Source organism: Syngnathus leptorhynchus, chromosome 9, assembly GCF_054491065.1.
Source record: "Syngnathus leptorhynchus isolate UIUO chromosome 9, UIUO_Slep, whole genome shotgun sequence".
Lineage (NCBI taxonomy): Eukaryota > Metazoa > Chordata > Actinopteri > Syngnathiformes > Syngnathidae > Syngnathus > Syngnathus leptorhynchus.
Genome location: NC_141203.1, coordinates 9,273,115 through 9,295,659, shown reverse-complemented (window position 1 = coordinate 9,295,659; position 22,545 = coordinate 9,273,115). Strand labels below are relative to the sequence as shown.

Sequence of the window (22,545 nt, the reverse complement as noted above, 5' to 3'; positions counted from 1 at the left end):
ATTTTAAATACAAAACATGAAGTTCTTTTTGTTTTGCTTGAATTATTTAGTATCTGCCAATCTGCTGACCGTGAGTTGCGTTGAGTTCCCTGCCCTTACAGTGAACTTCCATCATGAATTTTTGCCAGCATGTCAAAGCAAAATGCATATATGCAAATGACCCAAAGTGCCGGTTTGAGTGCATACAATTTATATCCTCACAAGCCACTTAAGAATAAACCTGTGGGTCACATGCGTCCCCTCTCATACTTAATTCAAGAGTTGTAACCGCATAAATTGGTGTGCATCTTGTTGCGGTGAAAGGTCTTCAGTGTATGGGTTAAAGACCAAAGTTGTTAAAAGGGATGGGGAAATATTTTCTACCACCAGTCTACCATCATGGGCTGAGCTCATCTTTTTTGATGACGCACACAAATAAAACAACAGTTTTGTTTGCGGCCGATTGTAATTATTTCAAAGGGACATTGCAAACATGAGATGAATGGAACGTAAATACTAACGCATCCCTCGGGGCAGTGACCTGCTTCACTAATAGTCACATTGTTTGGCTGGAAGAGCGAGCAGCAGGAAGACCGTTTCCTGCATCAATATCTCATGTGGCAAACAGTCTGAGAAAAGCTTTGATGGCCCCCCACTGTATTCAAACCACCATCACTTACACTGAAAGCCAAGCTTGCAAAGCTCTCTTGATAGCCGAACACCCTTAGTGCACTTGACAAAGGCAAAAGAGGGAAGGAAGTTAATAGAGGCTGACTCTTTAATGCCTGCTTGGAAGCATACAGTTAGTACCTCATGTCATTTAGTACTTACAGTATTTTATTCATTTGCGTTGTTCAGCTGAAAATCTCTCTGCGATTTAATGGCCTTGCTCAAGTCACCAACCTATTTATGTGCACCAAAGAGGCGTAATTGAACAGATCTGCACCTTATTGTCATATCCTTGTACAGTACTGAAACTACTACATTGCAATCACAGCGGTACATTGAGACGTACTAAGTGAAGTCAGTCATAACTCCTCAGTCTGCTGCAGTAATATTAGTCCTGCTTTGCAGGGGTAAAACAATGTATGATATTTATATTTATTATATTTTGTTATATTTCCAGCTACATGTGTTGCTCCACCATTTGTGTTCAAATGTTGATTGCCCAAAGTGCACTGACATACAGTTTGCGAGCCCATCTATGGTCATTTTCCAGTGTTTGTTTCCAGTGAGTGAAATTGATTTATCTAAAGCAAATATCTAGATCATATGTTTGATTTAAATTCACGTAATTCATTTCGTTTTAGACCTAGTAGAAGAATCCTTCTGATAATTTATGGGCGATATTATACATAACGTGATGAAGCACGGATCAAACTCGCTTTGTATTTATTAAAAGTATTTTAGAATGTGTGATTGTTATTATTTGTTTCACAACTTATTTTACTAACACATGGGAACCATCCCATACATTGTTTCTATTCGGATTGATAAAGCGAGCGGCATTTTGGTGTTCCCTCAATATAACTCCTCATTTCCGGTTTCCCTACATGCTGTAACAGCTGACGCGGTGCACGCCTGTTTCTGTTTGCAGCTCTGCACATTCTCCCAGAAAATAACTCGTCATGACTAAAGACGGCGTTCAGGGGTAAGAAATGTGTATTAGGTTAATCATATTTAAGTCTTGTTTGAATCCTGACTTTAAAGTCGTTTCGAGAAGGTTAAAATAGAGTTAACATTAGCTGGGTCGCTTTGCCTTCATATGCATTGGATTGCATCATCTGTCAGTGGAAGAAAAGCATTCCCACAATGTCTCCAGATGTCATTGCATAACATATTCATATGCTAATTAATGTAAATCAGATGTTTAAGGAACTAGTGAATACAGGATTTACGAATTTAGATATTGTCATACTTGGTTGACAAGCAACTATTGAATACAAACTTTCATATTGTCTGACTTGGTTGAGCAGTACGAGTCAAAACATTGTTATTGCACGCAGCACTTGACCACATTATTTGCAGATCCAAGGGATTATTGTTATGTTTAGTCATCTGGGTCCAATAATTTAGCTGTTTTCAGACAACATATCCTTGTCTTACTTTTAAAACATATGTGCAAGCAGCATGCACCACCCACGTTTTCTGTTTATTGAATAAACGCTGTGAACCCTAATTTAAAATCCACGAAATAAAAGCTAACAAACCAGCCTCGATTCTCAATTTATGTTGGCACTGAATGATACATTGCTGACAATATTGGGCCCAGGAAAAACAGTCCCTTATTGCAAATGTTGAAGGTATTCAAAGATGTGTTTAGATTATTTAAAGGCAGTTTGCTCCTTGCAGAGTTCTGTTTTCAAAGCTGCTCTGCAAAATACTACCTGTTGGTACATGATAATCAACATTCCTCGGCTGTTCTTACAATGCTCTGCTCATTCGCTACGTAGTTAGTTCGAAAAGTGGGTGCTTTTGCATAATTGGGTTTAAAAAAACATGACTAGTTTGTTGCTTCTGCTCAGGTTCTGTCAGGGTCAGAAACGTCACATTTTTTCTTGTATTTTGGTGTTCTTTGAATGATTTCATTACAAGCACCACTTGGTTATACGAGCTCATTTAATGTTTTATCAATTTACTGTCCTCTTTATGGGATTCTTTTTTTCGCAACATCAGAGGATGTGTTTGATAAACATTCTTGTGACCTGTTGTCAGGGTGACCTATTGTAATGTTCTGATTGCATAACAACCTTTCACTATTTTTTTTATGCCTTGAGCTGATGCAAAGTTGGTGAATAATAGCAGTAATTGCTGCTGTAAAAATGAAGTGGTTATTCCAGTTCATCCAAATCAACAGGTTTGTCAGACAATAACTCAAATTTGCATGTGTTCCACATTCGGAGTTATTATTCCCCAACAAAATTTTACTAACTGATTAACTGATTTCCTGTTCCTACATAAATCCTTACTTCAGCTACGCCTTTGATTTATTTTTTATTTTTTTTAATATTGAATGAAATAATGTCAGTAAAAGTGATCTAATCAAAATACTCTGTATCTGACGTAAATCTTGTTTGGAGGGAATTCCATTAAAGATGGGTTGTGCCGACCATGCCTTTTTTGGGCCCGTTATAAAAGGCAAGCACTATTATGAATTCAGGTTATATTTGAAGGCTTTATTGCTAAACATAGTCTGACTTTGGTCCTTGTTTTTTCCTGTGACTAAACAGCTCCCTTCCTGGATTGGGAAATCCAAACAGCAGTTATTCATGCACCTGCAGTCTTCACCCACTTAGTTAAGGTTAATGCAAAACTAATTTAAAGAAGTGCAAAGGTCAATGTTTTTATGAGCTTGTATAGTTTATTGCATCTTTGTAGCGATACCCTAATAAAACACATATTTTCACTTTCTGTACTAGCAAGTGACAGTTGTGTATGAGACACCATTTGTCACTTTTGAGGAGGTTTTTACGTTAGTTTTTTTTGGGTACCTGCAAGGGTTGACCATATTTTTGTTTGATTGACCAGGTTGGTGCCTGAAAAGTTGAATAAAGTGTTTGGTTGACTCTCAAAGTCTTGTTCCATAGTGCAAACTCCCAACGTCATTAAATGTTAAATTAAATGCAGTCTTTTTTTAAAGTAAAATTAATACTATTCCTTGCCTTCCTTTGGGCGAGAGGCACCAATTTACAATCAACTATTCACATTCATGCTGATTGGTAATTTTGAGACAATTCATCAGTAAACCTCACTCGCAAAAAGTCAGCTCTACAGTATCCGCGTTTGCGGATCCATTCAACGAAATCTTTGAATGAGCATCTTTCATCGCCGACTTCAGCTGCTTTTTTCGTACACAACAATGGGATTAAAGGTTACAAGCGGGACGTGACGACGGCGGTGAACAACTTCCTCCGTCCTACGGGACGAATAGAAGGTGGAAGTCGACTTGAGTGTTTATCTTGCGTATGTTTTCCTGTCTCAGGGCGCCGGCGGAGGAGGACCCTCAGGCCCCGTCAAAGAAAGCCCAGAAGAAACAGCAGAAGGAAGCAGAGAAAGCTGCAAAAAAGGCTGAGAAACAAGCCAAGCTGGTCAGTAGTGTATTATTTTGTTTTTTTTTGTTACTTTCCCAAGTGTGTCTCATATCCGTTGCGTCCTCTCGCAGCTGGTAAGACTGTCGTGCCTTCTTGATGGGCATTGTGGTTCCAGCAAGGTTGTTATTCAGCCAGGGGAGGGAGGGTTAACGCTCTCCATTGTTCAAGTATTCCTGCCATTTTAGACTTGTTTACGTCTGACCGGCCCCAACAAAGTGTTATTTTCCTATAAGCTGAGAGCTCGACACGTTGGCTCCCCCCCGCAACACGCAACACTCGCATAATGTTAATTGTGCTGTTTGGCCACTAAAAGCTCATCCAAATGTCAATTAAAAAAATATTTTGTTGTTTTCTACTCAAGAGCATGACCTTCCTGAAGCTACCCATAATTATTTGTATTCAGATTTTTTTTTTGTCTGTCATTTTATATTTTACCTTTCAATTAGCGACACGTTTGGAGTTTTACATATTGGCAGTACATTAGCCCAAACTGGTCGTATATAATTAAACATGAGCTTTTTGCGTTTCAGGCCGGTGATCAGAAAAGCAAAGAGGAAGATGTAAGTTGACTGACTCACCTGTTGATTCACACTCTTGTGTAAACGCCAGCATTCACAGTTGGCAAGCCTACCTGCGGCGGTTATCCCAATCTATAGATAAGCAGCCGCTATCTGTTATCTCTCTTTTAATAATACCGCATGGCTTGCGAAATGAAAGTGCAAGACTCTCATGCATATTTGTTGTTTGAATTTTCAGGATTTTGCCAAGGACCGTTATGGTGTGATGGCAATGGTCCAATCCCAACAGAAAATGGGTTAGTTGGGCAGCTGTTTCTACTCCTCACTAAACATTCATGAGCTGGTATATCTAATAACGTTACCGCAGCTTTTTTAATCTGAAGGTCCATTTATTTCCGTTTCAAAATGGCTCACCTGCGTGCCGTGCCCGGGAAGTCTACGGGGATGGGGGAGAGGGCGGAAGGCTTTCAAGTGGGTTGAGTTCTCAGACACAGTGGCAGCCCCACTTTTTCTGATGCTGCCTCTTTGTCTGCTGTGCGCCGATAATAAGGACGAAACATGCCTCTAAGTCACACGGGTGTGAGGCCAATTTGTCAAAAAGCCCTCAGAAGAAAGCAGTCAGGCGGCATCTCACTTGGCACTGCTGTTATTTTCCAAATCTTATCATTTACTTGGCCACACACGCTCATGCATGCTTACGCACAGTTTTTTTTTTTGTCTGGAGTCTTTTGAAAATATCGAAGGTCAGATTGAGTGTGCACCATGTGGAGTGAAAATGGCTTCCCAAAAGCCCTCTTTGAAGCAATTCAACTTGTGTTCGCAGAGAGAGTTTTGACGCTGGTCAAGGACCTCACTCCCACAAGGGCCGATGAGTTGATCTGGTTGCGTGGCCGGGTCCACACCAGCAGGGCCACAGGTGAGCTCATCTTTCACCTTTTCCATTTTTGTTTCTGTCCTGTTTCAAAACGCCACTTAGGTGGCATCCAATCATCAGTCAATTTTCGAAACGAGACGACGACCTTTTAGTCATTTCCTGTCAGGATAGCCTCCGGGGGTCAAGGGTCTCTTCTCAACGCTCATGTCCTCCATCGTTCTCGTCATTGTAAGCATGTCCGTGTGAACACAATAACATCCTGATTCAGTCGAGGATGACTGTTGCGGTGGGAGTATGACATGGCTGTTATCACAGGCAGCAAGCATCAAAGTGCCTGGGTGGTCCTGCTGCCTTCTTCCCCAGGAGCTCGCTCACCCGCTGAATTGTTTGCTCTCCTAATAGTTGTGTGTTTGTTAGGAAGCTAGCAATCAGCCATTCTTCACTCACTACTCTTCAAAGAGCGTTCCTGTTCACAACTTTACCTGTAAGTGCGGACAAAGATTCAATTGGGGGGGCCGCGTCGCTCCTCGAGTCATACATCACCTTTCGACCGGCCAAGTCGGCATTGTTTGGACAAACACGGTAGCTTTATAACGGCCATTCATCTTTGCATTCTGGCGTCATCACTTGTTTTTGTCTTTAGGGAAGCAGTGTTTCTTGGTGCTGCGCCAGCAGCAGTTCAACGTGCAGGCGCTGGTCGCGGTGGGAGATCGTGCCAGCAAGCAGATGGTCAAGTTTGCAGCAAAGTGAGTACGGAGACTGCGTTTCCTGTTAGGGAGGCGCTAAACAATGGTGGGAAAATCCTGGGCACTAATTGTCCGCCGATCCATTTTCACACATTCTGAGAGAGGCGTGGGCTGAGGAAATCAATCATTTTTCACTTGACCACAAAAGCTGCCTGTTAACAGGGTCGGATATGGCAGCTTTTTAATAGAGCAGTTCCTGTTGAGATGGCAGATATGCCGACGGAGTACTTAAAATGCTATGAGCCAAGCATCATTAGTCTTGTTAGCGGTTACCGAGTGTAGCCTGAGCATTTCTCTTATGTTTACATGAGGAACTCCTGAGCTACTGCTGAAGTATTTTAATATGTGCTGAAAGATTCTCGTGATAAATTGTTGAGTTTGTTTAATTGAAAACAATAGAAACAGCCTATTGTCACTGTCTCTCGATTGCACTGGTGACATTAAGTATCTTAAGTCAAGCGCACTGGTTGAGTTTGACATGACGAAAAATTTTGCCTCTGCACATCTAAATCTCAAAAACAGCTGCTACATTCAATCCCGTCGCTTTTTGCAAAAATTGGTTTTGATGACTGACAGCATAAGACTCTAGATTACAAGTAAATCCTGTCACTGGTGAGGGCAGTGATGATAATACTGGCAAATCATCATTTTCTAGATCGAATGCCATCCCACTCTCACTTTGCACAGTTTAATTAGATGATCATCGGGCTCCGCAAGCGCATCTCCATTCAGGCACGTATTGTGGTGAAAGCTATCGAAAGGTGTCTGGGGAAAAAAATAAATAAATAAATCGGGCTATCTAATCTGAGCTATTTCCAACTTTCTGCCTTGTTTTAAATCAATGTTTACCTCATGTGCCCTGAATTACTATCAGTCTCCCAGCCCTTAAGCGGAAGTCATTAATGTGGGATTTATTTATCTAAGTCATCTACGAGGTGGCAAGGGGCTACGGGTAGCAGCTGTTGTGGGGCCAAAAGGGACTCGAGCACATCAACGTTCTGTCCCTCATTAATGTTATGGACCGAAGAGAAGTGATGGATTAAAATGCCCCCCAAGTAGCCCCCCCCCCCTGTTCTTGAACTCAGTATTAGCAGAGACACAGAAGTGGCACATCATTATTTTGGGCTTTAGAACCAGACGGTCACAGTTGAACATTATATACCTAATATACTGTACACAAATATTTTCTAAAAGAAATAATGATCATAAAGATACAAAGTAATTTTGGATAGTATTGTTAGTTTTTCCTTCCCTATGCTGATTAATGATATTTGGAAATTGGAAACAGTGAAACAGTCTTTTGTTATGCTAAAACCTTTCATTTGTAATATATGCAACTGCTTTTTTTTTTTTTTTTTTTAATCAATGGTCTCAGACCTCACAATCACAAAAAAAAAAAGCCGAACGCTCCATGGCACATTACATCTCAAACAAAAGTTCCCCCTTTAGTGGAAAAAAAAAATGCTATCACACAGCGATCCTCCCACACAGATTTGAACAGATTTCCTTCTTGGTTTACTGTTATTCATTTGTTAATGTCCCACTTTCTCCGCACAACAGCATCAGCAAGGAAAGTATCGTGGACGTTGAGGCATTCGTGAGGAAAGTGGACCAGAAGATTGAGAGCTGTTCCCAGCAGGATGTGGAGCTTCACATTGAGAGGGTATCCACTGGCGCACGTTGATATAGTTTAATAGGCTATTTCTCAAAATAAAATAAATTACGCGGTAAGGTAGTAAAAGATCCAATCTTCTTTTTCCAGATTTTTGTCATCAGCCAGGCCGAGCCCCGTCTCCCCTTACAGTTGGATGATGCTGTCAGGCCCGAAGGAGAAGGGGATGAGGTGAAGATGACAGTTTAGCTTTTTGGTGACTCTGTTCTAGGGTACAATTTAAGTTTTAGGTATTCATCAGTGGGAGTGAGTTGATCTGATGCATTGAAACCTTAATTTGTCTTAATCTGTTAAATAAGGATTATATTCCCTCCTCCACAGAATTTGGGATTTGAAAGAAAGTGTAGCCTTGCAGAGCACAAAGAATTCTAATGAGGGTGTTTTGTGCGCTAATGCCGAATCATTACATTTGTTGACACTTAGTCATGAATATCATTTGAAATTCTCTTTGTAAATTATACCAGCTCGTCGGTCGCACGTGGCCGTGAGAATTAGAATAACCATGCAGTTGTGTTCACTGTGCATTTTTGTAGTTGACAGTAGCGTTCAAGATAGGAATATTTCACATGCGTTGTTTTGCATTATGGTTTCTTTCATGCTGTTGGAAATTATGCAACAGCAGTTAAGTTTCCATCATGGTCCTAACGTCAGCTTTGCAAGCTTTACATTTGCAGAGACTTCACAAACATCAGTTTATGCCAACATTCTGGGATGTGATTTGTGCCGGTACTTTTTTTTCCTCTTTTCTTCAAATGCAGGATTGCTTACAATTTATAGTCCAAAGCAGATAAAAAGTCATAACTCTCTTGGTCGCATAAAAAAAAAAAAAATCAATCCATTTAGAATTAAATGCCATTTTTATCTACAGTCAAGTGAGGCTGAATCTGAATCTTATTCTTAACTATAAATGGTATTAAATCCAAACATTACAGATGCTACAAATCACTACTTTCCTATATCCACAGTTGTCATAATTTAAGCTCTGTTCTAAAAATAAAATGCCTTGTGGTAGCCGAGGGCTTGTTTTTGTTTGGCCAACGTCTGCAGCTGCAACCACATCCCAGGTGTTTTCTACTGGGATTTAAGATGCCCGTTTCAGGTTTAAAAGGCGCACATGTTGTCCTGGGAGACCGAGGCCTTAACATTCAGTCCGCTTGGCCATCTCACCCTTTGCCCCGCTGTGCTGGGCTGTTGAGAGCAGGATGTGGCTACGCAGGCTATTAGCGCAAAGCCCAGCGGGTCCTCCGAGGAAGTCCGACATGCATGACCCTGAAAGCCGAGGTTCCTCCTGTGATGAAAAATTTACTCTTTCATTTGTGTTCTTTTGCTACCGTATTTCCATAGCACCAGGTGTCTTTTGTTTTATTGGGCTGCCAGGTGGAACAAAGCCGTTATCGTTCTCTTTGCTTTCCAAACTAATAGGGGGGGAGGGGGAAATCAAAGGTGGATGGCTTTTGTCTCCAGCTGAAATTCTCTTTTCAAAAACCTTCATACATCTCTGGCGGCTGGTAAAATAAGAATAGATACAGTTGAAAACTGTGTTTGATGTTTAATCAAATAAAATGGCTTTATAAAAAATATATCTATTTTTTTTTGTCTTCCCGCAGGAGGGCAGAGCCATTGTCAACCAGGACACCAGACTGGACAACCGAGTGATTGATCTTAGGGTAAGTTGTTGCCTGGAGAGATGAAGAGAGATTGCCTCGAGTCCTCTCCTATGACGAGACATACTCCATCCAATCTTAATCACGACTCATGAACCAGCTATCTTTTTTTTTTTTTTCTAAAAACAAAATGCTGAGCTCGGCAAAAGATTGCACGACACCAATGTTTTGGCTCCATCGACGTGCGTAATGTAGTTGACCTTATTCAATCGGGATAGTAGCCCAGCTTTATTTATTCATGTATTTATTACATGCATTGCAAATCACTCAGATCTCGAATAGTTTATGATTTAATGTGTTGATGTACATCTGTGTGGGAGGAATGTTGAACGTAGGTGAGCAACTGTAGATCTGACCTGAAACGTTTTGATTTTTTTCTTTTTTTTTTTTGCCTCCTACGCACACAAGCACGCAATGCAGGAAGGTGCTCACACCCCGCCTCATATCACAAGAACACCTGCTCCAGTAACACTCTGCACTTAAAGTCCATGGACACATCAGGGTCCAGTGAAGCTATAAAGTGGTTCTCGCACTTGCGGGCAGACTCTCCAAAAGGAGACCATAAAACATTTGCTAAAGACTATCCTTAAACACAATGTGCTTTCTTTTACAGCACAGTGGCAAAGGGTTACTTGATTTAATTTAGATTGTGCAAATTGGTTGGGAGCAAGCTGCTGTTGTGTTGTTGAGTAGACAAGTCTGTGGTCATTTTTACAACCATTACATCAACATTGTATATGTCTAAGAATACTCTCCAGCCTTCATATTAGTCTTTTAGCTACCATAAAATGAAATCAATGTTCTTGCATTGAGTCTAAATAGCTCAACCTAATCATCATAGACAATAAATTATTAATGCAGCACTTCTAAGAGCTAAGAATCGGTTTATTCTGTTTGAAGTAAAGGCCAGACGTGCGACTAAAAAGAAAAGGGGTGTAAGCACCCAAACAAATGTTTTCCACGTTCTGAAACGTCTGTGGTAAATTGCCACCACAACACAGACTGTCCCGTCTGGTTCAAGTATGGTTTTGTGCAGCGCTGAACTCAGCTAAACGTAAGTTGTTTTCTGTGCGCAATGGTAAAAACATTGACAGTTTGACACCTACTCACTTGAGGTGTACTCATGACAGGAAGTGACTTTTTTCCACAGGTCAGGACAGTTTTGAGTTGTTGTTTTGAGTTTAGAGAAGTGTGTAATTGGTGGCGTTTTATGTTAATGTAAAGTGTTTGTCTGGATGTGATTGCTTATTTTCATGTATGCAGCTGTCAGTTGATACGAGAAAGACGAATAAAGTGACACGAAACCGCATAGGGGGAAAAAAAAAAAAAAGATGGACTGAAAAAACGAGGTCCTTTGGTCATGAGCCTGTTTAATATCTGGAATCGAAAGCCAGTAAAGTTGTTGGTTCATGTACGTATGTGAATCAGTAATTGTAGGGCGGTGTTCGTTTATGTTCTGACTGGCCTCTGTCAAACTGTCGCACTTGGGGGGGATTTCGTGTTACTAGTATTACCGGTATTTTATTTCAGTTGTATCTGTGGTTTTACTCTGTACTTGAGTTTCACTCCCCCCCCATTATGACAACTTTGATATATCTGTATGTTGTTGTTGTTTTTTTGCATTAACTGATTTCATTGTGGCAATGTTTGCTTGTGTCTCTCAAAGACAACCACCAGCCAAGCCATCTTTCGTCTGCAGTCAGGAGTGTGCCAACTTTTCCGAGATACCCTCACTAAAAAGGGCTTTGTGGAGATTCAGACACCTAAAATCATATCAGGTACACACACTTGGATCTCCTGGGAAATCTGAGATAGCTTTCAACCGAAGTGCACTTTCTATATGACAGGTGAAATGTAAGTCATTGCTTTACTGGAAAGTTAGTTTGCTGGTATGAGAATTCTTGATAACAAACTGGAGAGTCTGGGTTTTGTTACACAACACGTTGTACAAATTATGCAACACTTTCACTTCTTCCTTTCCTCAATAGCCAATGAAAAAGGTTTTGGTTTAGCGCTTCGCAATTCAAACGTGGCGCTCTTGATTTGAGCGGCAACTGTAAATCCGCACGATGTGCTTTTTGCAAAAAACCACACTTTCCTGTTTGCTAACACCCGTGACACGTAATAACTGTTTGCGACATTAGGTGGGCCCTCGCCCTCCTCTTTGCATGCAAATATCAGACAAAAACATTACAATTAAAAAATAAAAAAAAATGTTTTTTTTCTTCCTACTCCAGCTGCCAGTGAGGGTGGAGCCAACGTCTTCACGGTGTCTTACTTTAAGACCAGCGCCTACCTGGCCCAGTCTCCCCAGCTGTACAAACAGATGTGCATCTGTGCTGACTTTGACAAGGTCTTCTGTGTGGGTCCAGGTAAAAAAAAAAAAAAAAATTACAAGAGTCTGATTAATTGGTTATTCTGTATCAGGGCAGATATTACACAACCAAGATCTCAGTTTGTCTTTTTCTGTCAGCTCCCAAGAGAAATAAAAGGACTTAAGGTCATCACTGCATCTAAGGCTTGAATACCCTTTACTGACGTTGCCTTAGTTACGGACGGTCCATTTGGGACCGGCGCTCTGCCAGCGGACTTGTGCGTCCAGCGAGGAACTATTTTTATGTAAACATAGCATCGGTCAAGTGCAAAGAGGATCAGATGTCGTGCTGGTTTTCGAGTTATTATTCAGCGGTCAGATGGTTGCAGCTTTGTAGATGCTAGACTGTGGCGGTCGACAGATGCAGGTTGAAATGTATTCGACTTGTACGATTTGTGCCCAGCCGCCTCGACTGATTTGCAAACTCCATCGGTGGTCCAGTTAACAGAGTTTGCATCTGACCCCGAGGGGGACACGATGTCCTTTTGGAAAAAATATTGTTGATGTCGCCATGAAAGGCGTTCATTGATGCAGCTTTTTAATAGCCTCACACTTACTCGAAGTGCATGAATTATTAGTCGTCCTCTCGATGGCCGATAGCAATTAGCAGCTAATTATGTTTGGCAGCTAATTAGTATGTGATGGTCATAGTTGTGTCAGTCATCATAAAGGTACCTGCCAGTCATCAGCCATTCGGCAGTAAACAAAGTCAGGACTTAATGTTGTGCTTCACAATCACGCATGAACTGAATCACGTATATATTACAAAAAAAAAGTAGCCTGCTTCTGATATTACTTTTGCTTACGCAAGACTAATTTCCAGTTGCTCATAATTTTTATGGCGTGAAGACTGATCTTAAAAACCGATTGGGATTGAGACCCCATTTTAATCGCTTTTTTTTTTAAGAGTATTTTAACACAAAGCAGCTTTAATTTTTTAATGACTGCTTTAAACATTTGATGTCAATCTAAATTGTCATTCTTGTCAGTTTTCAGAGCGGAAGACTCCAACACCCACCGGCATCTCACAGAGTTTGTGGGTCTGGATATTGAAATGGCTTTCAATTACCATTACCATGAGGTCATTGACTCCATCACTGACACCATGGTCCAGATCTTTAAAGGCCTGAGAGACAAGTAAGCATTCCTAATTAGTGTTCAGTTTTTGTTTGAAGTGAATCGAGGTCTCTGTCAGACATTCTATTCAATGAATGGTTAGGAAATGAATGCAGCAATATTTTCTTTTTATGACATAAAATCAAACTAGACAAGCTCCTAGTATGAAAAAGTCAGTTATTGTATTTCCTGACAAAACAATTTCACCAGTTTAGATTATGGGCTGTCAAGGGTTTGTCAGCTTTGTGCAAAGCAGCTAAAAGGCCAAAGAGATGATGATGTTCCATATTCCTTCAGTGCCCCCTCGTGGTGGCAGTCGGTTGTAAATGTCTGCTTCTTCAGGATGAATTGACGGAGAGGTGAACAATTATTTGGTTGCAGTAACTTTTGTCTTTTTATGTCAGCTTCCAGACGGAGATCCAGACTGTAAACAAACAGTTTCCTAGTGAGCCTTTCAAATTTCTGGAGCCCACTCTGAGACTAGAGTACAAAGAGGGGTTGGCCATGCTGCGTGAGGCCGGGGTGGAGATGGGCGACGAAGAAGACCTGAGGTCAGAAATGATCACATGTAGATGAAAGCCAAAATATCCCAACTAGAAAATTGGCACAAATATATTTTCATACGTTGGAATGAACAAGTTACCGATAAATTCTCGTTTTTGCAGCACGCCGAATGAAAAGCTACTTGGCCGCCTTGTCAAGGAGAAGGTAAGTCCAAATGCTTTCAAATGTGTATCAGTATCTGCCATCGAACTACTTCCAACTATCTTTTTTTCCCCCCTCACCTTCCAGTATGATACCGATTTCTACGTTTTGGACAAGTACCCCCTGGCTGTGAGACCTTTCTATACCATGCCTGATCCTAACAACCCTGTAAGTGTCTGACAAACTCAAAACGCAGACATACGGCAGTGAGAAACGTTATAGCCAACATATTATGTTTTGAATTCCAGAAAAATTCCAACTCCTATGACATGTTCATGCGTGGGGAGGAAATTCTGTCCGGGGCTCAGAGAATCCACGATGCCCAGCTGCTGACCGAACGGGCCATGTATCACCAGATTGGTAAGACTCGGGCCCAGCAAGTAATTTACTTGATCAAGAGTCCTATAGTATTAATTAAGCAATCTATCTATCTTCCCAATAATTAGTAACTTCATTAATAAATTAAAAAAATGACTATTTTATCACAATTCTTGGTACGTCCCATTCCAATGCCTCAACCACAGCTTGTTTAGGGATGTGAGGCACGTTTGAAGTTTGTCTCCCTCTGCAGGGGACAAAAAAGAATCCACAAGAGAAGCAGTGCTTTGTTCATGTGGGTGAAAGAGAGAAACTAGTCACGTGTGCCTTCTGTTCTGTGTCACAGATCTGGAGAAGATCAAGGCGTACATTGATTCCTTCCGCTATGGCGCCCCCCCACATGGCGGCGGAGGCATTGGTAAGAAACATTATTCTTATTTTGATACTTTGATGCTCTCAAAAAGTCATTGTACATTACAGTTTTATTCTGCATATTGTTTTGTTGTTATTTTTCAACCAATCTGCTGCCCCACCCCCCCCTATTTTATTGATCTAGAGATGTTGATGTAACTTTACTGTCCTTCCTTGTAGGCCTGGAGAGAGTCTGCATGTTGTACCTCGGGCTCCACAACGTGCGCCAGACCTCCATGTTCCCCCGTGACCCCAAACGCCTGACGCCTTGAACCTCACTACATAACAGTGATGGGGAAACTACTAATTCACAATACTGATTTCGGGGGTTAGTGCCACTCTTAGACACTAACACGCTTCTGGGATTTATTTCGACTAAGAGAGATTATTGTAGTCAGTACAACAGTAGGAAACTTTATTGATTGTTGTGATGAGATGTTTTAACAACAAGCAACAGTTGAGCGACAGAAGGTGCGCACTCGAGTTAGGTTGGAAAGACCTACCTGTAGTTACTGTCTCACTACCTCCAACTAACCATCATGGTCTCCTAAAATATGTCTGTAACTAGATGGGTTTTTTTAATCAAAAGAACAAACCATGGATCATAAAAATATTTTCAAAACATAAAACAGCCTTTGTGTTCATTTGTTCAGCAAACATACTAAGCGTTTTCTCCAACAAAATGTCAGCTGACCCTCTTTAATATATGACAAGAAAAATCCAAAGTGCTCAAGTGTTGGCGGCAAAACAGCAAGGACAACATGAAGACGTTTTACATCTGGCTATGGAACATATTTTACAATCGCTAGTTAGCACAGGATTACGTTAGTCCAAACTCCAAAGTTCTTCTTAAGATCTCAGTCAGTGGCTGAACCACTGATTTGAAGGATGAAGAGGAAAATATGAACAATGTCAATGTAGAGTGACAGCGCTCCGTAAACGTACTCCTCCGGGCTTATCGCCAACTCCCGGTTTCCGATGAGAAGCTGTGTGTTGTATACTAAAAACTAACGGAAAACACAAGAGAGTTTAATCACCATAAACGAAGCAATGTTGTCCTGAGAACATTACTTTTCACTTTTCAGGGACTTTAACAGTCCATAGAGTGAATCTTGAAGCTCACCAAGGTGTAAACGATTGCTCCAATGGCAGCATAGAGCATATGAAGCCAAGGTACCTGTTCAGTGACACAAAGACCTCGGAATGGTAAATTAGTCGCATGGATACACTTTCTTCTCTTAGAAACATGAGTAGACAGAATCCTTTATAAAAGAGGCCCTTACGTAGTGGAAGGCGAGCACGATGGATGTCACCGTACCGATGATGACGAGCAGAATGGCGGCAATGCAGAGAAATCCGCCACAGGAAGTGAAATCAACCTATGATGAGAAACATTTCGAATGGCGGCATAAAAGTGAATGTCTCGAAGGTGCATTCAAATTTCTATTATAATGAGGCACCAATTTTTCCTCGTATACGAATATAGTAAAGATGTGACATTTTTTCCATCTCCCTTGCAACAAACCGAAAGATGGATTCACATCTTTTCCCAAAAATCTCATTAATATTCAAAAGGAACACGGTTCACAGTTGTAATGCGAGACAAAGGCGTTCTTTTACACCGACAACAAAGACTTTGTGTGACAAGCCACAGGCTGCTGAGCCTCACACAGACATTCCTTTTGACTTGCATCTACCTTGGTTTGAAAGCAGAAGACTGTGACAGTTACGCAAACTAAGGCCGTTATTCCCATGGCAAGTAAGACTGCTTTGGTTTCATAATAGCTGGAAAAAAGATACATTGGGTGTTTATAACAAAAAAAAAAAACATACATCATAATGACGGTATGGTGCGTGTAAAAAAAAAAAAAAAAAAAGGGAGCATAAACAAACCTTGAAATTGTTCCAGACATATAAGATAGGGCAACAGTCTGCAGAAGACAAATCATGCAAATATAAGTCACCGCTTTTTAAATTTTTACATTCTGCTTAAGGCTCTGCTAAATCAAACATGGCTTCTGATGCATAATCGAGTACTCACAAAAACTCCCAGCAGCACCAAATTCCATGGAAAGCGCCTCCTAGACACACATTGTAATCAATCCATGCATGCAACTAACTCATAATCGTAGCTTTTAAAACGGGCATGCTACCTTGGCTCTTTGCAGCAGATGAGAATGCAGTAAACAATAAAGTAAACCACTCTAAGAAAAGACAAAACACTCAAGTTGCATAAAAACAATTAAACTCCAAACCCTCCTGCAGTTACAATTTTTGACAATCATTTTGCAACTCACAAGGATGCCCAGTAGATTCCAGGATACCTGATAACAAACATCTTGACTGGATCGCTAAAGATGTGCAAATAGAGAGAGCACTCAGAAAGTAGACAAGACATCAGGGTTTTTTTTGGGGTATTGTGTCCACACTTACACAAATGTAAAGACGGCCACAACTGAAAAGGTGACAGTGAGCTGAGCTGCTAAAATTAAATACACCTGTCAAATAAGCACACAGTCTGATTTTAGATCCAATAAGATGAAACGCATGATGAGCAGCCCTACCTTTCTGATAAAAGCGTGTCGAACAGATGTACTCTCCCACTGCGTGCGAAGAAAGCCCTCCATTTCTCCTGCAAATTAGGAGGAGAGAGCCATGTATAGTGCGCACAAATAGAAGGTCATGCGCCACATTTGCTCCTGACTTGGGTGGGTTGCAGTCATGCTGGCGGACAGAGTGGGTATTGTGGTGGGCATCCCAGATGGAGAGAGGCCAGGCGCTGCCCACATGCCGGCCTGGCCCCAGTAGCCGGGAGGGCCGGGGTACATGCCAGGCCCAGGGCTGTAGGATGGAGGCGGCACGTCAGATGAACCATGCTGAACCTGGGTGGGCTCGTACTTGGGATCTTGCAGTGCATCTTCATAGGCTGGAGGATTATCCACTTTAGATGTCATGATTGTACCCTGTAAAGTAAGAGAGGAGAGGAAAGAAAAAGTTGACTTGATAGGACATTTTACAGCAGTGAGAATGGCTTGATTGTTCAGTTTTGAAACCTTGTTTCATACACAACTGATTCATTTATTAGTGGGTCTCGATTGTAAATTGCAATTATTGTGCTATCGAGAAAGGTATACAATGGTATTTAGATACTACATGATGGACTAGTTCACAATGTACGAGATGAATAAAGCGTAATAAATTTGGTTTCTTACTTGTTTCAGCGGCTCTGTCCCCTGTGCTCTGCTCTCCTAAATGTGCACCTTGGTCCTCAGTGTCATAGGATATGTGTTTTGTAACTTACACTAGTTTAGTCAACACTGTGTCATATGACGGATACTCTTGTTGCATATGCACATTCTAATCCTTTTTAAAGAAAACAAAATGAAGTAATGTTTTACTGCCAAATTATAAGTCAAATTCTCTCATTGTAATATTTATCTAATAATAATAATATTTGTTATTATTATTTGTTTAAAAAAATGGCCCTGACATTCTCTAAGGAACAGACCATTGGACCGCTAGTAGATATTTTATTACCGTATGAATTATTTTTTTCTGTGCTGAATCATTTTAATAATGTAATTTTGTTACTGTATCAACCATGGCACAATAACTTTTATTTGATCTAATTTTGATGGGCGTGAGGAAAAAAACGCAAAGAAATTAGACACTTGGCTCATCAACTCTTGTTTTTTTTATTTGGACTATTGTCTTTTATTGTGTTTATTAGGATCACTTATTAATAGTAAATGACGTTTTTAATTTTTACGTATGGTGCGTGGCTATGATGTCATCACGTTCTTCCTGGCTCAGACGTGATGGCGCTTCCTGACTGGGTTCTACCTATCACTGTCTCAGTATCCTTCGTCTCATTATGTTTATTTGTTCGTTTCAGACGCACCGCACGGCTACTTTGGAGAAAAATATTTAGCAAAATAATGGCTCGCACAGAGAAGCCATTATTCAGAATAGCGTAAGTTTGTTCTCGCTTCTACTGCCACAATATACTGTATATCGTGTGTTCATCTGGTTGATTCGCTTTAGCATAGCAACATCTAGCGTTAGCTTTGAGGTCATTTAACAACATTAATTTCTTGACTGTATCATTTAAAAAGCTTGTGAAGGACACTAAGTCACTCTGTTAGTGTTGTATACATTTTAAAGTTTAGGCACCCAAATGTCAAACAGTATGCTTGTAACAATTACAATACTAATATTGCTAATGACAGATTATTATTAGGATCATAATAACAATTTCATTGTTTCTCCTTTGCATCTGCCTGGCTCTAATATATTTTATCTTTCTTCAAATCAGGTACACACTGTACACCAAGACCAGTCTTGGGTACATGTTTTACAAAAGGCAGATGAGGAAAGCTCGGGAACGCTACCCAACTGGACACTCCACAGTTCTGCCGATGCAATTTACTGGTATGACATGGAATATCTAAATGCATACATATTTCATTTAGGTTTAATCTATCAGCAGATTCAGGGGTTACTTTTTATCTCTGGTCTTCCTGCATGGAGTTTGCATCTTCTCCATATGTTTGTATGGAGCTTCCCTAAAACATGCATGATGGGCTCCAGCTCACCGTGACCCCAATGAGAAATATGAGCTAAAGCAAATGAATGGCTAGATCTGTCCAGCAGTAAATGATTGTGTTGCCAGCATTTTGTCCTTTGCCCTCCTACAGGTATGAAAATCATTCCCATCTCTGTGCTGTCAGACAACTACAGCTATCTCATAATTGACACCACCTCGAGCATTGCGGCTGTTGTAGACCCAGCAGACCCTCAAAGTGTTCAGGTGACCAGGTTTTGTATGGTGCTTTCCCTCCCTTGTTTGGACATCTGTTTCTACAAACCTGTACTACACCTGAGTTTATGCCTCCAATACATTAGTAGCTCACAGTGCTACCAAACCTAATCTAATTTTTTTTTATTAATTACAAAAAAAATCTAGATTCAAGATAATGAGGGCTGATGTAAAAAATGGATGGATGAAATGCTATTTCTATTTCTATTGATTAATAACAGCTTTATCAACCTTTTAGGCCGTGCTCGAGGAGGAGGGAGTGACACTCGAAGCCATCCTCTGTACACACAAGCATTGGTGAGTTTTTCAAAGTTATTTTTAATATTGTGCTGTATAAACAACAAATGTGGATAAAAAGCAGGTAGTGCAAATTTGAAAGCCACTATCCAAAATAATCTACTGAATGATTCATTCTGATTTGCACTCAATGTTTAAGTCCATATACAGTGTAAACAGTCAAGCTTCATAGGTTAACCACCCCCAGTGAGGTTCTATATCATGTTTGACCCCATCTGCTTGCTCTCCACAAATCACCCAGACAGGTTAAAAGGAATTGTCGAGTCGAATCACCACGTCCGGTTGCCACTGTCTGTGTTATCTACAGGGATCACAGCGGGGGAAACAAATTGCTGAAAAGGCGTCATAGCTCATGTAGAGTTTATGGAAATGCAGCCGATAACATTCCCGGCCTGACGCAGTAAGTTCCAGCTTGCTCATTTTAGCACGCGTGAAGAGAGTGCATCGCAGTGAATTATCGTGGCCCGATGAACTGCACCCAAGCGCATGTTGTAACGTGTTTGTTGATAAGGTCGACAAATAATGCCATGTTTTTCTCTTATGAATAATTCCATCACGTTCAGCTAATGGTAGGCGCTTCCCAGTTAACGTGCTGAATAATACATTTATTTCCGCGCCCTTATCCAAAGTGCTAGGTGTGTCATGTCGTCATTGTTGTTTGATTGTTTTTTGTTTTGTTTTTTTCTAGCCCTCTGTCACACAAGGACTCGGTAACAGTCGGTTGTTTGCACTTCAAGGCCCTCTTCACGCCAGGACACACAGTGGGCCATGTGATCTACCTGCTGGATGGCCAGGTACCGGGTGCTCCAAAAAGTATTTTCTCTGGTGACCTGGTCTTTCTCTCAGGATGCGGTAAGTAGGGGCTAAAATGATTCATCAAATGATTTACATGCCAAAAGCGAAAAGTTATTTGATGAATTGTTTCAGACATAAATGTAATATTGAAAATCAAATAAATGTGATCGTGGCAAATTTAAGGGACTCTTAATTTTTGAGTCGCAACTGCTGTCCCTGTCTTCCTCTCTGCCATGGTTTACAAAAAAGAAATGTCATGAAAACCAAAACAAGCTACTTGTGTCAAGTGCACTTTTGTTGTTTGAAGGGAGGATGTTTGAGGGCACTGCAACAACAATGTTGTCATCGCTCGACACTGTCGGCTCCTTAAGTGATGATACTCTTCTTTGGCCCGGTAGGAAGCTCTCACACACACACGCTAACGTACGTTAATGTGTTGTGGATGTGCATTGATGCAATTTGCACTCACGACAAAGCTGCAATTATCACACAATTAATGTCAATTTGAATGCAGAGTGTGCACTCAAGTGTTATTATGCTGGCAAGCTAATGCTTGTTTTTGTTGGGGCCACGCAAATGCCTTGCACACCGGTCACCCCTCAGGTCACGAATATGCCACGGACAATCTGCTGTTTGCCACTGAGGTGGAGCCACGCAATGCAGCCATGGAAAACAAATATCAGTGGGTGCTGCAGCAGCGAGGCCTGAAGCGCTGCACGGTGAGAATGATACATCGGCGCTCTCGTCATGCTGCACAATGTTTTTCCAGATCCCGGAAGCGAGGCCTTATCACCTAGCAATGTGTCAGGCTTGGTTGTTGTCACGTGCTCATTGCACGATACAACCTACACGGAAGAGAAAATAATCTCAGCATGTGTTGCGTTGTTTGCATTTTATGTACCTGGTTTCTAAATTAAAGTATTCATTCAAAATCCCCTCCTTGCTTTTTAGTGTCCTTCAACAATTGGAGAGGAGAAGGCGTACAATCCTTTCCTGCGCACTCACTGCACAGACCTCCATCTGGCGCTCGGAGTCCAGCAGATGGAGAACGAGGACTGGACTGAGTTTCGGGCTCGCGTCCTGGAGGAGCTGCGTAGCCGCAAAGACCAGCACAGCAGAAGATGACAATGAGAGCTGAAGCCAGACAACAGAACATTAGACGTACGCCTTGCTAATCTTGGTTGATACGGTCTAAAGATAAGCCAAGGCTGAGTTTTGTGTTAGAATGCAAGGTCAAGCCCAACCTTACATGTACTGTATGTCATCTTGGGTTTGTTTAGAAAAGTTTTATTGCACTCTATTGTTTCCTGCACAACCTTTGTTAGTGCGACATTAAGAGTTTAAGTGAAATTTCATGAATGAAGCAATCACAAATGAGGAATGATGAGTGGGCCTCAGCACTTCTCATATAATGTACATATAGTGTGAGCTACTTGAAATTTAATAGGCATAGTTCAAATGATTTGGAGCTATGACGTTTATATGGTACATGATGTTTTCCAATGAGAATGGACTTGATGTTTAAAGATGCACTAATAATTAAATGTGACGCTACGGGACTGACGTTTGCACTCGACCTGCATTGTCAAAAAGAATGCTTTCACGAAACAGCATAACATTTTGGAAAATAATCTTTATACATGTTTTGATTTATTTTATGTTTATCAGTTCATTGTACTGTGACACAAATCCCTCTGTATAATAGAACGTGTATTCTTTCAGTTGACTGTTGGAAAGAGAAAATAGAATGCAGGCTGTGTGTTTGTGGGAAAGCTGGGGAGAGAACTAACCTGCAAGATATGAAAGCGCTTTAGATTCTAGTCTCTGTCTCAAAGTTTAAAACCAAAGCAGAATATCCCCTGGTGACTGTTGACTAAAATATTATTCTGGTTGTTTGATGCAGTTGCATTGCTGATTTGCATATGTTTGAGTTCAGAACACAACCGCACGGGAAACACTTTGACTTTAGGTTATGTTTTAATGAGGAAATATTCAAGTAAACTTTTTCCATTGGAACTGTTTGTTGCCTTTTGCCAGCTTTCTTGCCTGACAGCTGATTTATTTTTCCCACTTCTTCAGATCTACTCAACATAAACAACAAATAGGAGATATTTTGCAAAGATAAACTATCACGCACCACACTATCAAATGTTATAGGAACAAAAT

At 40.9% G+C, this 22,545-nt stretch overlaps 3 protein-coding genes across 3 annotated transcripts; 2 read left to right on the top strand and 1 right to left on the bottom strand.

Annotated features, from left to right (window-relative positions):
- The first annotated feature begins 1,503 nt into the window (after window positions 1-1,503).
- Window positions 1,504-15,097, top strand: dars1 (aspartyl-tRNA synthetase 1). Its single transcript, XM_085920680.1, has 18 exons — window positions 1,504-1,630; window positions 3,962-4,067; window positions 4,601-4,630; window positions 4,827-4,884; window positions 5,412-5,504; window positions 6,106-6,208; window positions 7,769-7,871; window positions 7,971-8,051; window positions 9,488-9,547; window positions 11,211-11,322; window positions 11,782-11,916; window positions 12,908-13,055; window positions 13,439-13,585; window positions 13,700-13,742; window positions 13,827-13,907; window positions 13,988-14,099; window positions 14,404-14,475; window positions 14,649-15,097. Exons 1-18 carry the CDS (start codon window positions 1,608-1,610, stop codon window positions 14,738-14,740), a joined length of 1,599 nt encoding a protein of 532 aa, XP_085776806.1. The 5' UTR covers window positions 1,504-1,607; the 3' UTR covers window positions 14,741-15,097.
- LOC147051051 (protein lifeguard 3) lies at window positions 14,769-17,740 on the bottom strand. The gene is made up of 12 exons (XM_085920681.1): window positions 17,681-17,740; window positions 17,173-17,431; window positions 17,033-17,100; window positions 16,902-16,966; window positions 16,766-16,819; window positions 16,622-16,672; window positions 16,510-16,549; window positions 16,362-16,399; window positions 16,166-16,253; window positions 15,752-15,847; window positions 15,592-15,645; window positions 14,769-15,475 (listed from the first exon to the last, which is right to left on the bottom strand). Exons 2-12 carry the CDS (start codon window positions 17,420-17,422, stop codon window positions 15,326-15,328), a joined length of 954 nt encoding a protein of 317 aa, XP_085776807.1. The 5' UTR covers window positions 17,423-17,431; window positions 17,681-17,740; the 3' UTR covers window positions 14,769-15,325.
- A 546-nt stretch (window positions 17,741-18,286) lies between these two features.
- pnkd (PNKD metallo-beta-lactamase domain containing) lies at window positions 18,287-22,395 on the top strand. Its single transcript, XM_085921222.1, has 9 exons — window positions 18,287-18,441; window positions 18,784-18,899; window positions 19,166-19,278; window positions 19,526-19,584; window positions 19,892-19,984; window positions 20,273-20,436; window positions 20,687-20,773; window positions 20,983-21,098; window positions 21,331-22,395. Exons 1-9 carry the CDS (start codon window positions 18,287-18,289, stop codon window positions 21,502-21,504), a joined length of 1,077 nt encoding a protein of 358 aa, XP_085777348.1. The 3' UTR covers window positions 21,505-22,395.
- Window positions 22,396-22,545: the final 150 nt, after the last annotated feature.